This window comes from Fukomys damarensis, unplaced genomic scaffold (assembly GCF_012274545.1).
Source record: "Fukomys damarensis isolate Sample0158 unplaced genomic scaffold, DMR_v1.0_HiC HiC_scaffold_33, whole genome shotgun sequence".
Lineage (NCBI taxonomy): Eukaryota > Metazoa > Chordata > Mammalia > Rodentia > Bathyergidae > Fukomys > Fukomys damarensis.
The window spans coordinates 31932996-31948203 of record NW_022900945.1 but is presented as its reverse complement, the minus strand read 5'-3'; the positions used below and the strand labels follow the sequence as shown (position 1 = coordinate 31948203).

The 15208-nt window shown below is 37.0% G+C and overlaps 1 protein-coding gene across 1 annotated transcript in view; it reads left to right on the top strand.

Annotated features, from left to right (window-relative positions):
- Nucleotides 1-15208, top strand: part of Plppr5 (phospholipid phosphatase related 5) — a 113929-nt gene that overhangs the window by 32838 nt on the left and 65883 nt on the right. Inside the window, exons 3-4 of the mRNA XM_010639923.2 lie at nt 6695-6827; nt 10026-10276. Coding sequence (XP_010638225.1) covers nt 6695-6827; nt 10026-10276 — 384 coding nt within the window. The remainder of the gene's footprint in view (nt 1-6694; nt 6828-10025; nt 10277-15208) is intronic.

The following is a 15208-nucleotide window of genomic DNA, read 5'->3' as shown; positions in this document are numbered from 1 at the left end:
ACAAATACCCGCATCTCACTGGCTTAATATATTAGAGGTCATCTTTCACTCTTCTAGCTCTTCACACAATGGAGCCTGTGCCTGAGAGACCACAATGCCTTCCATATTGTGGCACCAACCTCTACAGGGTCATACTCTTGTCCTGAAGAATGGAGGCCAGGTTTAATGCTTATACCAGAGATAGTTATATGTCTATGATTCTTACCTGCATTTTTTAGGCTTCTGTTTGTCAGATAAGGTAATGGACAAGAAATAGCGTTAGATAGTATATATGACCTCAAAGACAGGATGGTGATTTAAGTAGGTCAGCGTAGGTTCAGCCTAGCAGGCAAGGGAAGGTTCAAATGGCTGGATAATGTGTAAAACAAAGTTTAATAAAAATAAAGCACACTATAGTGAGCTTACAAGGGGACGGGTATAACAGAGAGAGTGGTGCTCAAGTTTGGGGTAGTTCTGTGAATAGGATGTAAGGTTTCTGTCTCTCAGACGGGGTATAGGAGCAGACCTGCTACCCCCACAGTTGTAGACAGTCAGGAAATGAGACTGTCAGAAATGACTCGGCATATAAATAGTTGGTATCTCCCGGTAGTCTTTCCTCCTCCCTTTTCATTCATGTCCCACTGAGTGAATGGATAGCTTTTGCTGAGGTGAGGGATGAGTGAGTCCCTTTAAAGGCTGATCCTTGGGAGACCCCACAAAAGCCACAGATATTCTTACTGGGGTTCTGCTCCCTGCTCACTTGTAGACAGCTCAGCTAGTGTCTGTGGCAGCAGGAAGAGGGGCCGTGGTCCTGAGTCACTCTCAGCTAACAGTTCGCCACCTCAGTTCCTTCAGAAACAGCTTTCACTTGCTATGAAAGAAAGAAAATTTTACTAAAGAAAACTGTAACACACTAGTGCTTTCAGGATTCACATCTCTCACTTATGTGCTCTGGTACTGTCATGCTTCCCCCTCACCCACTCCCAGGGAAAACAACCAGTCATGCTCTTGACCTAAGGGTCTCTTTGGGAATCTAATAGGAACGGCAGCCAGTGACTCCAGAGGTAAGAACCACTTGAAAAAGGTGAGAAAACAACCCAAACTCTAGGCCCTCAGTTCTATGTAAGATCAAATGAAGAGAAAGCAGTAAGAAATTTTATTCAAAGGACAATCTGAAGAAATAATATCAGACTTGGGACGCATGGTGTGAGATAGTTTTGATCTTGGTGAGAAAACCAGTATGTCTGTTAACAGGATCATACTGTCTTATTTCTATACTCATTTCTCTTTTGCCTGTATAATCAAGGAGTTGGGAGGGTCCTTACAAGGTGCCTAATACCTTCCCTAAAAAACTATAGAAATGTTAGGACTCTGTGAAACTGTGAGGTGCAGCCTGTAAGTCAGGAACCAGGGGATGACCTCACTCACCCTGCAAATGTTGGAGAAAAAGTTTACAAGTGCCTAAGCAGAGGATGTGGTCAAAATAGCTATGAACTTGGGTTCACTTGCCTTTATTAGTAACTGTGACCTAGGTATGTTTAGCTTCTGTATTTATTTCTGGATGGGTGTCTTTGTCTGTAAAATGAGTAGATTGAACTGAATTTCATTCATTTACATTTATTGTCAGTTACTGTGCTTTAAAACCGGAAGCATAAACAGTATCAGTTTCTGCCTCAGAGAAGCTTTTGATTGATTGGAGGAGACAGCTGTTATTGAAACTTATAAAACCATATAGAAAATACTGTAATAAATATTCAAAGTGCCATTGGAACAAAGAGAAGGGACAGATGAATTGCAGCAGGAATAGACATAAACTTGTAAGAGAGAAGGCAGTATTTAAATGATGTCACAAGCACTAAACAGTTCCTTACTTACAAAGCTATATTAAGCCATAGGCCAAGTATAAAAGCCTGGATGTACAGAAATGCCTGGTGTATTGGAGAATAAAAACATTTAGCTGTGACTGTAATATAGCTTGCGTGGTGGCTATGTAAGAATTGCAAAAGCTGAAAAAGATTAGGCTTAGCTATAAATGATCTCTTATGACAATTCCTGTCAATCCTTAGACTATGAGGACACGTTGAAAATTGTAAATAGGAAATATGCATTGCACAAAATGTGTTTTCAATAGATAAATCTGGTAGTAAACAATTTGAAGAGCAGAAGTGAATTCCAAGCATACTGTAATAGAGGTGAAAAATGGTAAGAGACTAGATGTTAAAATAGAAATAGTGATAGAAGAGAACATGTTTGAGATATAATTAAGATATAAAATTATTAGGATTTAGCAATTGATGGAAACTCAGCTATGTGGAATATATATATATCTATACACACACACACATACACACACATATACACCCATACACACTTAAGAATTGCTAAGAAAGTGGATTTTTTGTGTTTTCAATGCAGCAAGAAAGTACGTGAGTCAAAGATATATTAATTTTTAGTTTTAGTCATTCCACGGTGTATACATATTTTAAAACATCATATTCCATGACAAAGTATATACAATTTCTACCAATTAAAATAATATAATTAAAGCCATTGATGGAGGGAAATGGAGGGTTGGCCTGATAACTAAAGGTTTGGGAGTTTTAGCTGGAGTGTGAGTGTGGAGCCTGAGTGGATTTACTGAGTTGATACCATGGAACAACTAGGAAATTCTAGGTGGGGTTCATGGCTTTCACTTTGGATGTGAGGACTGTAAGGATTTCAGTAGGTAGATTGGAGCGTGCTGAGCTGTTGCCCTTTAGTAGGCAGTTCAGAGGAAAGATAAATATTTAGGATTCCTTAGATTAGCAGGAGTTGATAAAGGCTCAGGAGGATTGAAATCTGCCAAGAGAGCTTCCAGAAGGAGAAGAAAGAGCCAAGACAAAACACTGGAGAACCCAAAACCTAAGAGTATAATTCACTGCCTGGAGATGTCAAATTCAAGAGAAAAAGAGAAATGTATGCATTAGAATCACTGTCCCGTGATAGTAAATCAGTCAGAAAGGGAGAGAGAGGGGAAGAAAATGAGATGCAAAGTTTTCAGTTTGCCTACTAGTGGTGCTATGCTAAGGTTAGAAAAAAATTTAGATAAGACTATCGGTTCTTATTAACAGCAATATCATCAATTACATATGATTTGAATATTAATGCTATTGGCATTAACAACAGCATTATTCCTGTTGCTAATGATGTCCTTGTTATCAGTTAATTTTTCAGTGATTATGACAATGGTTAACAATGTATTAAGTGCTACTTATGTACCTTTCCATCCAATGTCAACTCAATCTACTTAAGCCTCTGCTGAGACTAAGCCTGGAGTCGCCAGGGAAAAGCTACTTCCACACCCCTCCTTGCCCTGTCTTGCTGCTTAGGGTTGCTTCTGAATCCTCTAGGCTTATTTAATCACAACTCTTCATTTAAATGTGTTCATTATCAAGTCCTGTCTTTGATGTTGTTTTGGTTTATGTTCTCACAGAAGCAAATACAAATGAGATTAGATATGTAGAAGACTTAAAACCAAGGTTGGCAGGTAAACCAGAGAACGCAGGGAGAGCTTTCAGACTGATAGAGGTCTGAGCTCAGTGCAAGAGAAGCGGAAGGAAGGAGGATTGGTGCGTAGTGCTCCGACTGCAGCACAGTTCCAAGGATGATTCAGTCAAGGTCACGGAGAATCTTCAAAACACAATCTCCAGTCACAGGCCCCATGTTTTAGAGGATAGATGTGCCTTGGTGCCAAGTGACACATAGGCATTGGCTAGGAAGAGTGGGCTCAGCACAGATACAGCAGTGGATCAGCAGCACTTGGGCATCAGTCCAAAGCCACCAGAGATGCCCTCGGTGACCTGTGAATAAAACAGCAGTAGAACAATTCTGAGCATGTGAGGACTTGCAACATTATTAATTATTTTGCTTTTGTTCACTAGATTGAACTATAAAGTTTTCCTTGAACATTAGTGGCCCTGTGTCCATCCTGCTCTCAGAAGGCATTTACTCGACTTATTTAGCATAATTAGAATTGCTTTATGTTATTGCTGAGAATTGTAAGCAACAGGAGTTTTCACACAGGAAATCTGGTGGGAGAAGTTAAGAGAGAATGTGGTTGGAGGAAGATTTCCATAGATGTCACAACAAATTCGAGAGGGTAAGAGAACTAGAGCATGAATTAGAAATAACCACTGGAAGAAAGCAGACGCTGGGGCCCAGGCATACACCTTTGGATGAGATGAAGTCCAAATAGACATATGGAAAACATCCAAAGAACACGGTGGATAGGGCTAGGGTAGGTGGAGAACTGGATGGAAGGTGTAGTAAATGAGTTACAGCACACCTCCTCTTTTTGAGAATCCCCTTCTGTACCTAGAGAGCTAGTTCTTCTATATCATGATGCATTTTCTTAATTTTGGTTAATTGGACCAAGACAGAGACCTCTCTGAAACTGAACTTCTGGGAAATTTGGCATTTTGAACTGTTTCCTTGATCTGAGACGATAAGTTCAAAATAAGGTTTGCAGAGACTGTGGGGGAAGAATGCATGCTAGAAAGCATGAAAACTAGCTTGCAGAAAGGTAAGAATAAATTGGGCATTCATGGAGGAGCTGAGATGGGAGACAGTGCGACCCCAGGGGAAGATAGAGGAGACTGAAGAACTCATGAGAACCTCTCATCCAAACCTTTCCCTTAGACTCTGTGATAACCCAACAGCCCTAGAATAAATTCTGTTTTGCTTAATAAGTTTGAGTGAAGTTCTAATAGTAGCCAAATGACATTGACTGAGACACTATTTTGGCAGATATGCTTAACACACAAACAGGACACTCAGGAACATGGCCTGTGCTGAGATGCAGGCAAACAAAGTGAGCTTCTGGAAAAATAATGGGAAGAGAACCCCAAGCAAAGTGGTCCAAGCAAGGCACTTCTCAGTCTGGAAGTGATTTCACAGTCTAGAAGGAATTTAGAAAGCAAGAGTTACCAAGCCAGGAGGTGTATACACCAGATCTACTTGTAAGAACTGGGGTATCAGGTGGAGCCTTTGTCACAGGAACAAAGAAGTTGGTTATTGGAAGGTCAATAGACTAGGATATTCTGATCCTTTGAAGATGTAAGCTCTATGAGGATGGGATCTGTTTACACATTCCATAAGAATTACTTATATTCTATTATTGTTTAAGGAGTTTAGAGTGTGGACTTCCTGAGTTGGGGTTCAGCTTGCTGTAAAGTGAGGTCAACCCGGGAGTGGAGATCCAGCAGTAACTTCTGTGAAGAACAGGAAGAAGGAGTCCTTGACTGGGTATCCGGTTAATCTTGAAGCAAAGTGGATGGCAGATTGTTGGAATTTCAAACATCCTACAGCAAAACAAACCTAGAAGTTGAAACTGAAAATTTAGAAAGCATCCTGGTGATAATATATTTTGATGTGCCAGCAAGAGGAGGCAGTACATGTAAGAGTTATTCAGAAAGGGAAAAAAGTGCCAAACCCAGATTATCTGTGTATTGGTTTTTCTAAGGCCCTAGTGACAGCTGATGTACCCGTGCAAAATAATTCTTGCAACCCATTTAGCTGGATAACTGTTTTGTAGCATGCTAATTAACCTTGGCAAGGCACTGTAAAATGTATACAGTCCTAAGGCCAAATCTAACCGTGAAACATTGGCAGATGTACTATTTCTTGACTCCAGTTTCTTTTTCTATTACTAGTCCCTTATCTGTTGTGTGTGTTATTAAAGCCACAAGCACAATCAATCAGAAATAGCTGCTTGGATCTGACTGGCCTAAAGGGGAACCAATATTTACCTTCCCTAAATTTTGATCTTCTCATCCATAAAATGAAATAATGATGTTCGCTCTAATAACTTGCTGGTGATTTTGAGAAACACGTGTGAAGATAACTGCAAATGGTAAAAACACAAGTAGAAGACAGGCAGGTCTTTCTAAGTCACAAGAAGAACATCTAATCTGTACCAGAACCTAGTTTTCCTTACTAGCTCTTGAGCAAGTCACTTGTGTTCCAAGTCTTTATTTCTTCATTTGCAAAAATGAGTATAATAATATTCCCTGATTAATATAGTCTCTATGTAGATGAATGTGGCACATATACACCAAGGTATAAAGAATATATTATAATTACAATTGAACTCTTCATAGTAACTCAGAATAAGATAATCTCAAGACCAAATATGTTTTTGCTGGCAGAATTAATAATATGATTTTAAATTACTAATTTAATGCCTATACTAGATTTTTTTCAAAAATATTTTCAGGGACTACTTCAAATTCTATAGAAGGTTCAAATTGAAGTCACCTAAATTTGAATAAGTCATAATCACTTAAAAGGTGAAACTCAATTGCATGTCAAAAATAACTAAGTACTTCCCTCAAGTTCCTTTGTGTATTCCATTTTTAATGTAGCCTTGTAGAACCCAACAGTATTACAGTTTATTTTTGTTCATAATTTATCATTTTAATACTTCCTTGGATTGAGAGAAATGTGATTTGTATTTTATCATTTTAATACTTCCTTGGATTGAGAGAAATGTGATTTATAAACATACGTGGCCGTGTATGACTAAGTATGAGAAGAGTGTCTACTTAGCCAGTGTGGCTCAGTTTTACATCAAGATTATTATTCAAAGGGTTTTAAAAAATATATATATATTTTTAAAAAATAAATAATGTATATTGATTATATCCTAATATTCTTTAATCTTTTTTTTCTTTGCAAGATAATAGTTGGAGAAACAGCTGTGTTTTGCCTACAACTTGCCACAAGAGATTTTGAAAATCAGGAAAAAACTATTTTAACTGGAGACTGTTGCTACATAAACCCACTGGTGCGCAGAACTGTCCGATTCCTTGGTATGTGTTCCTTGAGTTGTTTTTATTCATGCTGAAACAATATTATGACTCTGTGCAAACATTAGATATAATTTCTGTGAAATTTCAGTTTCATTTTACAAATAAACATCACATACCACTTTCTCACATTGCAGTAACCCACTTCAGGAGTCATTTCCATATTAAGGAAAAAATGACCAACCTGACCTCAAATACCTGAATATTTAATATTTTTAAGAAACTAAAAATTCCATAGTTAAAATAAATGATTTGTTGAGTTTATAAAATTTTAGAAACAATGCTTGAAGAGAAATGCTAACCTGGGTTATATGTTCACTCTCATAAAAACAAAAACAATGCTTGCAACATACTGTATTTGACAAGTAGTACTCGACCCACTAAGCTATTTTTATATAAACAAAAACATATTGGTGCTTTTATAAAAGTTAAATTCACCTATACTTTAATTTCCAGTTTCAGATATTACCACTAATAAACATGAACACTAACAAATTACTGAATATTATTTCAATTCAATACAAACTTGGTCAAAACAAGTTTTTTACTGTAGCAATAAATTTTATATAAGGTATTGTTTCCTAGATTCAGCAGGCAAAAGTGAGTATGTCTTTAAACAAAATATAAAAAAGGCTATGGGTGTGGCTCAGTGATAGAGCAGTCCCTGGGTTTGAATGCCAGTACTGTAAAATCAAGACACACACACACAAACACATATATATACACATATGTATTTAAGATATATTCTGATACATTAGAGATATTGTAATTATTCAGGATATTTCTCTTGTTGAGGGGATAAAGACAAAAATGTTGGAGATATTATGCTCAGATGACCTAATACATAGATAAACTCAATAAAGCTTAACCACATACATTCAGGCCTACATATCTCTCTGAAGACAAAAGGCCTTCTTATCCATTAAATGTTCTTTTTTATGGCCATCAAGTTATGTATCTTCAAAACTCTAATTTATCTTGTTGAAGGAATAACTTTTATATGAAACCTTATAAAGTTATTTTTAAATGCATCAGTATTTTTTCTTAATTCATTTTTCTTTGTATTATAGTCATTTAAAAATAGCAAAATAAGCAATAAGCAATAATGTATACAAAACTAAAAGCATCTAATGAATCGATGCTTTCCTAAATACTGTTAAGCACATTATTTTCTATCTATTTAAAAGTGAAATATTTTCCTGCATTTGTACACATATGTCTGAGTAATGTGTGGTACCAAGGTGTGTTTTTAAGTCTTTGCCTATTTATTACTTATACAATTTTAGAAAACATTTAGGAGAGCTTGGTTTGTTTCTTTTATCTCTTTCATGGTTTGGGTGTTTTAGTTTGTTCCATTATAATGGAAGCTTATAACTGAAACATTACTATGTAAGAAGGTATCACTCTGCATAGTGACTTCTTGAGATCAGCAGATCAGATACACTCATGGGATCCACTTTAATAATTATCTGTGTAGTCAACTACAGTACTGACCTTACGTCTGATACACTGACATTTTAGTTCTAAAACACATCTGGAAACTTTAGAAGTATCAAGAGACATTTCTATGTTTTTATCACCTACTTCTATTTTGCTAGATAAGAAAACGTTATGCCAGATAAGAATAGTTAAATAAAATAAGTACATCTTAGCCTAGATTTCAAAGAAGTACAGATCAAGAAAGCTCATAATTTAGATTCCTGTGCTTGGACCTGGGATTGTTAAAAGGAGAGATTGTATACATTAACATCGTATTGAGCTCAATTTTCTTTCATTTCCCTGCTTCTCCCAAACTTCTCTTTTCAGTAACCTTTATTTAGCATGACTCATGGAATGCTGGTGAGAGTAAAAAAAGGTATTATGGTTTCAGAGAATTTTGAAAAAAAAGAGCTAATGCCTTTGTTTCATTAACATTTGGATACTATATGCAAGTTTTTGTGCATAAAACTTTTTGCAAGAATCTTACATAATATTTGGAAATTTAAAGAACTACGCCTCTAATGTTGGAAAATTACTTGATCTTGTTCAACTTTTAAAGCAGTTTTCAATGTAATAGACAATAGTGATGAAAAGGTAGAAAATAATCGAGAAATATGTGACTAAGAAGAAAACGTCATTTTATGATACAGTTATGTGACTTTTAAATGAACCAATGAACCAAAAAATATTGTTCTGGTATAGTGTTAAAAGGTCCTGATGGATTTTATTTTCCCAAATTAAAAAGAATGGATTTCTTTATATCAGGATCTCCTCCTTGAAGATTGTAGTTGTAAGTTTATTGAACTTAATAGCAAAGAATTGATTTTTGCTGAAGTTTTGACAACAATGATCAATAATTCAGAATTTAGAAAATATTTTTGGTATTCAAGTAAATGTACAATATTCTTATGAAAGGAGAAAAAAATTATATGCTTATTTTATACCTTCAGGTAACTCAAGTAAATTAATTTTAATAGCATAAAGATAATTTAAATGATAATAGTAATTGTCTTATTATTTATTAAATTGCCCCCACATTTTAAGAAACAGCCAATCCATAAAAGAGAGGGAGGAACTAATTTACCAGCTGTCCTGTGCTTTTTGAAAATATTTCTGAAGGAAATGTAGAGATTAATCTGAAAGCATTCTGCTTTACTTAAGATTTTGCACTCTACTTAAATGAAAACTGATGACATTAGATTTTACTGCTAATTGGCACCTCCAGCAGAGATAATGCCAGTCTGAATGGGCTTAAGAGGCTTACTCAGAGAGACAACTGCTTTGCTTTATGTCAGTGAGACAAAAAATATTTTTAAAACTAGGGAAAAAAATCACAATTGCTGACATTAGCAAAACTTGATGGACAACACCCTCTCAAGAGATACTTGGCTCCATTTAAACAGCACATTAGCCAAACATAGCCCTAGAATCTATTTTCTTCTTGTATCTGATGTCTTATAAACTTGCCATGCATAAAAATGTAGCCAGTAGCCAGTTTAATGTGTTAAATAACTTAACACTCCTACTACTCAAGAAAGCTAAGGGAGAAACTGGAAAGGAGGGAAATAAAATGAACCAAGGGTATGTATGTATAGGATTTTTTATGGTGTCGAAATATTTTAATTTTGGCTTACTGTTAGCTGATACACACACACACACACACACACACACACACACACACACACACAAAGGCAGAACTAAATTTTTTTTTCTCCCCCTCAGGAATTTATACATTTGGACTGTTTGCTACAGATATCTTTGTAAATGCTGGACAAGTAGTTACAGGAAATCTGGCTCCACATTTTCTTGCTTTGTGTAAGCCCAATTACACAGCACTTGGATGTCAGCAGTACACACAGTTCATCAGCGGAGAAGAGGCTTGCACAGGGAATCCGGATCTCATCATGAGGGCAAGGAAGACATTCCCATCCAAAGAAGCAGCTCTCAGTGTCTATGCAGCCATGTACCTGACGGTAAGTACGGGCACACATTCATCAGAGCGTGTGTTTCTATTTATTCTTCTAAGCTGGAAATCCTTTTCCTTGCCATAACAAAAGTCAGTTGTTGGACACTATAGTAATAGCTTTCTACTGGCCATTTATTTCTAATAATTGCTGTTGGTACTGTGAATGAAATTAAATCATTTGATGTTCATGAGTTCATGTGTGGGTAGTTGGTTATATTAAAAATATAGCCATTTTATATTTCTACAGTGAATATGTTTGTCTTTGTGTTAAATAGGACTTAATGGAAGCACATTTGCTCTGTAGCCCTCCCCATGAACTGGTAATAGTGCAATTAAGAGAACTGTCTGGGCTCTTGGCTGCCTACTCAAGCTCCAATCTTCCCTTGTGGGGGTGAAGAGGGGATGCTCTGTTTATAGAACAGGATTTTATTATTGGTAATTGAATCATCATAGTATCTCAATCGGTGTTTTAATATTTTCTCTAACTGAAATATCATTAGAAACTGTTTTTTGCCTTTATTATTGAGCATTTGCTATCCCCTTAGTGGTAAGAGCCCGGCCCCAAGTGCAGATCTCTTAGGGCCTGTAAGTGAGAGTATGTTATCACAACTGAGTGCGTTATTGGTATAGGAAAGAATGGAAAGAAGAGCGCGCTTGGCGGGCACTGCTTGACCCTGGTGGGTACTCCCTCGCCTTTCCCTCCATGGCCAGCATGCGCTTTGCAGCTGTAGAGTTGGACTCCAAAGGTGTTTTCCATAGGCTTTCCTTTAAACTCCGATAAGAACTTCAGATGCATACTGAGGATATACTTTTAAGTGAAATAAATAAGTCACATGTGTAAATACCAAATAGTTTTTTCTGGTGTGAAAAACTATAATTGTACATAAGATCTAATGGTATAATTGACAATGTGAAATAGGAAGAAAAGGGCTAATCGTGTAGGGGAAGTGGGAAGGGTAGGAGAAAGGTAATAAGGGAAAAGAAAAAAATGGAAATAAAGTCTTTGTAAGTCGGGAAGGGAGGAGGGGGTGAAGGGAGGAGGGGGTGAAGGGAGGGCAGGGGTATGGGGAAAAATGAGAACCAAGATCTGTCATGTAAAGGTACAAGATCCCAGTGATGAATGTAACTGTACTGTATACCTAAAATGTACCAATAAACTCAATGAGAAAAAAAAGAAGAAGGAAAAAAGAACTTCAGAGAATTTAAATGTCTTTTAGGGTTCACTTTTCTAATGGAACCAATATCTGCTCCCTTCTTATTTCAGTTTACTAAGAAAAGATTTACAAATACTCAGGCAGAATTTGAAGCCCCATTTCATTATTTCTAATGACTTGGAAAATTTCAGTATTGTTTTTATCCTGAAAGAGCTACTTGGTGATGGAAAAGTTTCTAATGCGATGTGTCAGGCCCACAGAAAGCAGAGTCTATAGCGATGCCCTGTGACATTTCTTCTTGAAAATGGAAATAAAGGTTATCAAATGGAAGGACAGTTTAAACTGTTATAATGGTGAGATAATTTTAGAAGCCATAGGATGTGCATTTTAACATTTTTAAAAGTTTTAAGGCAAATTACTTTTATCTCTCACTGCCTGGAGGTAAAAAATATTCCATCAAGAAAATTTGCGTGGATGAAGTATTAATTTTATCCTACCCATTTGCACTTCCACTGCCTACTGACTTTTGAAAGAATTCATCCCGTGAAGCTCCCTTCTTACCCTTTTACTCCACTTGCCAACTCTGTTTCTCTCACTTCTGATTTCTTCAGCTCCTCGGCTTTGCTTTCTCCTACCCACTGTTAGGTGCCCTGGGCCTGACATGAACTTTGCCAACACATACACTCTTTCCTGGTCACTAAGTTGCTGGCTACATGTTCCACTTCTGCTGAATGTGAAGCATTCAGCCCTGAGAGGAAGATTTAAAATGAGTGAGAAGTCACAAATTACTTTGTATTCATTGCCATGACTTCAAAATCTGATGCGTACCTTTATATCTGCATATGAATTGCAAATATTTCTACATATGGCTATGTGTTGAAGCTCTTGATGGAAGACAAATATCAAGATTTTCCCTGCCCCCAGCTACTGTAGCATAAATGGTTTGTCACTGATAGATGTTGGGTTTTGCTGTGTAACCAGCATTGTCCAGTGATGGTAAATGTGTAACTGGAATGAAATATTCCACCAGAATAGTGGTTCTAAGCCATTGCTATAGGGGAAGGCATTATCTGCTCAGTTACTGGAAGAGTATTAATATTTTATCTTTCTCCAGTTCTACTGCCCACCTGCATGTATTTGTTTTAGCAATTTATGCATTATGAGATCTTGCTGCCTAGTCTGTAATGAAGACTTGAGGGTATTAACATTTAATCATAATTATTTTAGTGTATATTTATTGGGCATTTATTATGCATCAGGTACTAATTGCTTTTGTTTTACTAGCATGTTTACTGTCTTATAGATTTTTAATTTATTAATTGATTATTTGTGCTCTATTTTTAGACCTTGTAACATTTGTCTGACACATGTGCTCCTATTCCTCATTTTACAGAGAAATTTTATTACTCATTTTACTCAGAGAGTGAAATAATTTTATCAGATCTGTAACACCACACGATCCTTGCTACAGTGATTTTCAGTGTTCCGGGCTATGTAACACTAAGTCAGTCCTGCTAGCTCTAATACATGTGTGCTCAACTGAATTCTCACATCCGCCTGCACAGTCTCAGTATCCAGTAAAGTGTAAAAGCCAGGATGCAGATGGAAGATGAGTTTAAAGAACAGCCATTCAATAAACACACTGACACTGGGAAATCTTCGTCCTTAAAGGTGACTCAGAATAAAAGTCAGCATCCCTGCTTGTAATGACACTGACAGGTACTTCTGTCTTCTTAAACAATAGCTGGTGTGCTCTGCTTGCTGCCTTCCCCTTTCCCCCAGCACCCCTTTGTGTGTGTGTGTGTGTGTGTGTGTGTGTGTGTGTGAATGTGGGCGGCTACTATGGCAACTCTGAATATAACTCTTGATGCAAATGCAGGCTTTTCATCAGGTTTTGCCATTATATTTGAACTTAAATACAAATATACTTCTTCCCCATTTCACCAGAGGCGTCTTAGGAAGACATTATGGCAGGGAGGTTTGGTGTTTAAAAATAATGCATTCTCATGGAATGTCTGCCAGAAATTTGATAGGTAGGAAAACAGGAGAAAACAGTCATATAGTCAGTATTCTCTGTGGAAATAGTCTTATGACTAATTAAAAATTGTTTAATGTGTTATAAACATATGTAAATTTGTAAACAAAAACAAATAAGTCCCATTGTGAAGTATTTAAATAAAACTTGAAGAATATTTGATGCTTCCATATGTGGATTAGTAAATAAAAGTAAGGAATTTGAACTGTCCTTAAGCATGTGACTTCAGTTAAGATGTTGGTAATAATTTGATGACAGAGTTTTATTTTACTTTACTAAAAACTTCCAAGAAAATAAAAATCGCTGTGTCTATTTTTGAGAATGCTGTTAGTTGTTTTGTTTTGTTTTGTTTGGGGGGACTCTGAAGGTTATTTAACCTTCAGCTACCAAATGTATAATTCAGGGTTAAATCACAGTAGAATAACACTTAAAGTTAGCTTTTTGGTATTTCTTTCCCTGTGAAATTAGTAATGTTTTTTTTTTCAATTAAAAGCAATAAGCCTCCAAACTGAGAATGAAAATCATGTTTAGTAACTTTTCAGTTAAGCCCATAAACCATTGAAACACAAAGGCACAAAATCATCTCTTTGGGCCACTTCCAATTCTGACCTTATTTTCCTTCTTAAATTAAAAGAAAAGAAGAATGAGTCAACTATATTTGCTGGTCTCGGTTTACATTATATATTGCAAATCATCTCATGAAAACAGCAAACTTTAATCCTCTGGATTTAGGACATTGACTTGCAGTACCCCTGCTGGTCTGCAATCAGCTGCTCGGGCACCTGGGATCAATGCAGGTGAGGCAGCTCAAGTAGCTATGCCTGTCTTTCTGGGGAAGTCTTTCTTTCAGGTCATCTTCCCAAGGGTAGCTTAGTGCAGCCTCCCAAGAGCGTGTCTTGAGGGTTAGGTTCTTCGGCTTCCTGGACACTGCCATCACTATAGTCTCTCTTTCCAACAAACCCCAAGGTCTGCTCAGGCTGTTGGGAGTCAAGAAAAAGACTCCACCCCTGGAAGAGAGGTGCCATCAAGTCAGATTATAAAGAAGTGAATATATTGGAATACGGGGAATTTGTGGACAGTCAACAAGTTACCACAGTGTATTCCCAGAATATTAGTGGAAAGCTATTATGTCATTTCCCTGTGTTCTTCTCACTCGTTGGCAGTCCTCAGCATAATCCTACTCACATGGCCAAATTTTATTGCCAATAAAATGCAGCATATATTGCCACACTACCCATCAGCTCACAAGATTCTGTGTGCAGAAACTGCTGTTACAGGCAGGCAAGACAAAGGTAGAATAAACACAACTCACTAGTGTTAGTTTGCTCCTTCCCCTTTGGTGAATTTTTTTTTTACCTAATTCTGTAGAAGCATGAAAAGCCCTTATTCTGGGGTACAGGAAGGTGAGGAATGCAAGCCAGTTTACTGCTGGCAGTTGATATCCTGAGACCAGTTGGAAATTGCATTTGGAGGGCAAGGACTGTGGTAGGGGTAAAGACAAATTCTGGGCTACCGTCCTGTGTTTGTCTTTACTGGCTGATGAGATCTACCTACCACCAGACCACCATCTTTTAATGCTTCCCTGTTATAAATTTCAAATGAGAAATTTTGAATGAGCGTCTTGTCTGCTAGGTAATGCACCCAAAGTATTTACTGAGCTTGCATGCATAGCGTGACTGCTGTGCTATGACTATGACCACTGGTGCTTCAGCCACTATTTTTATTTGACTAATACTCATGTTGGTCTTCA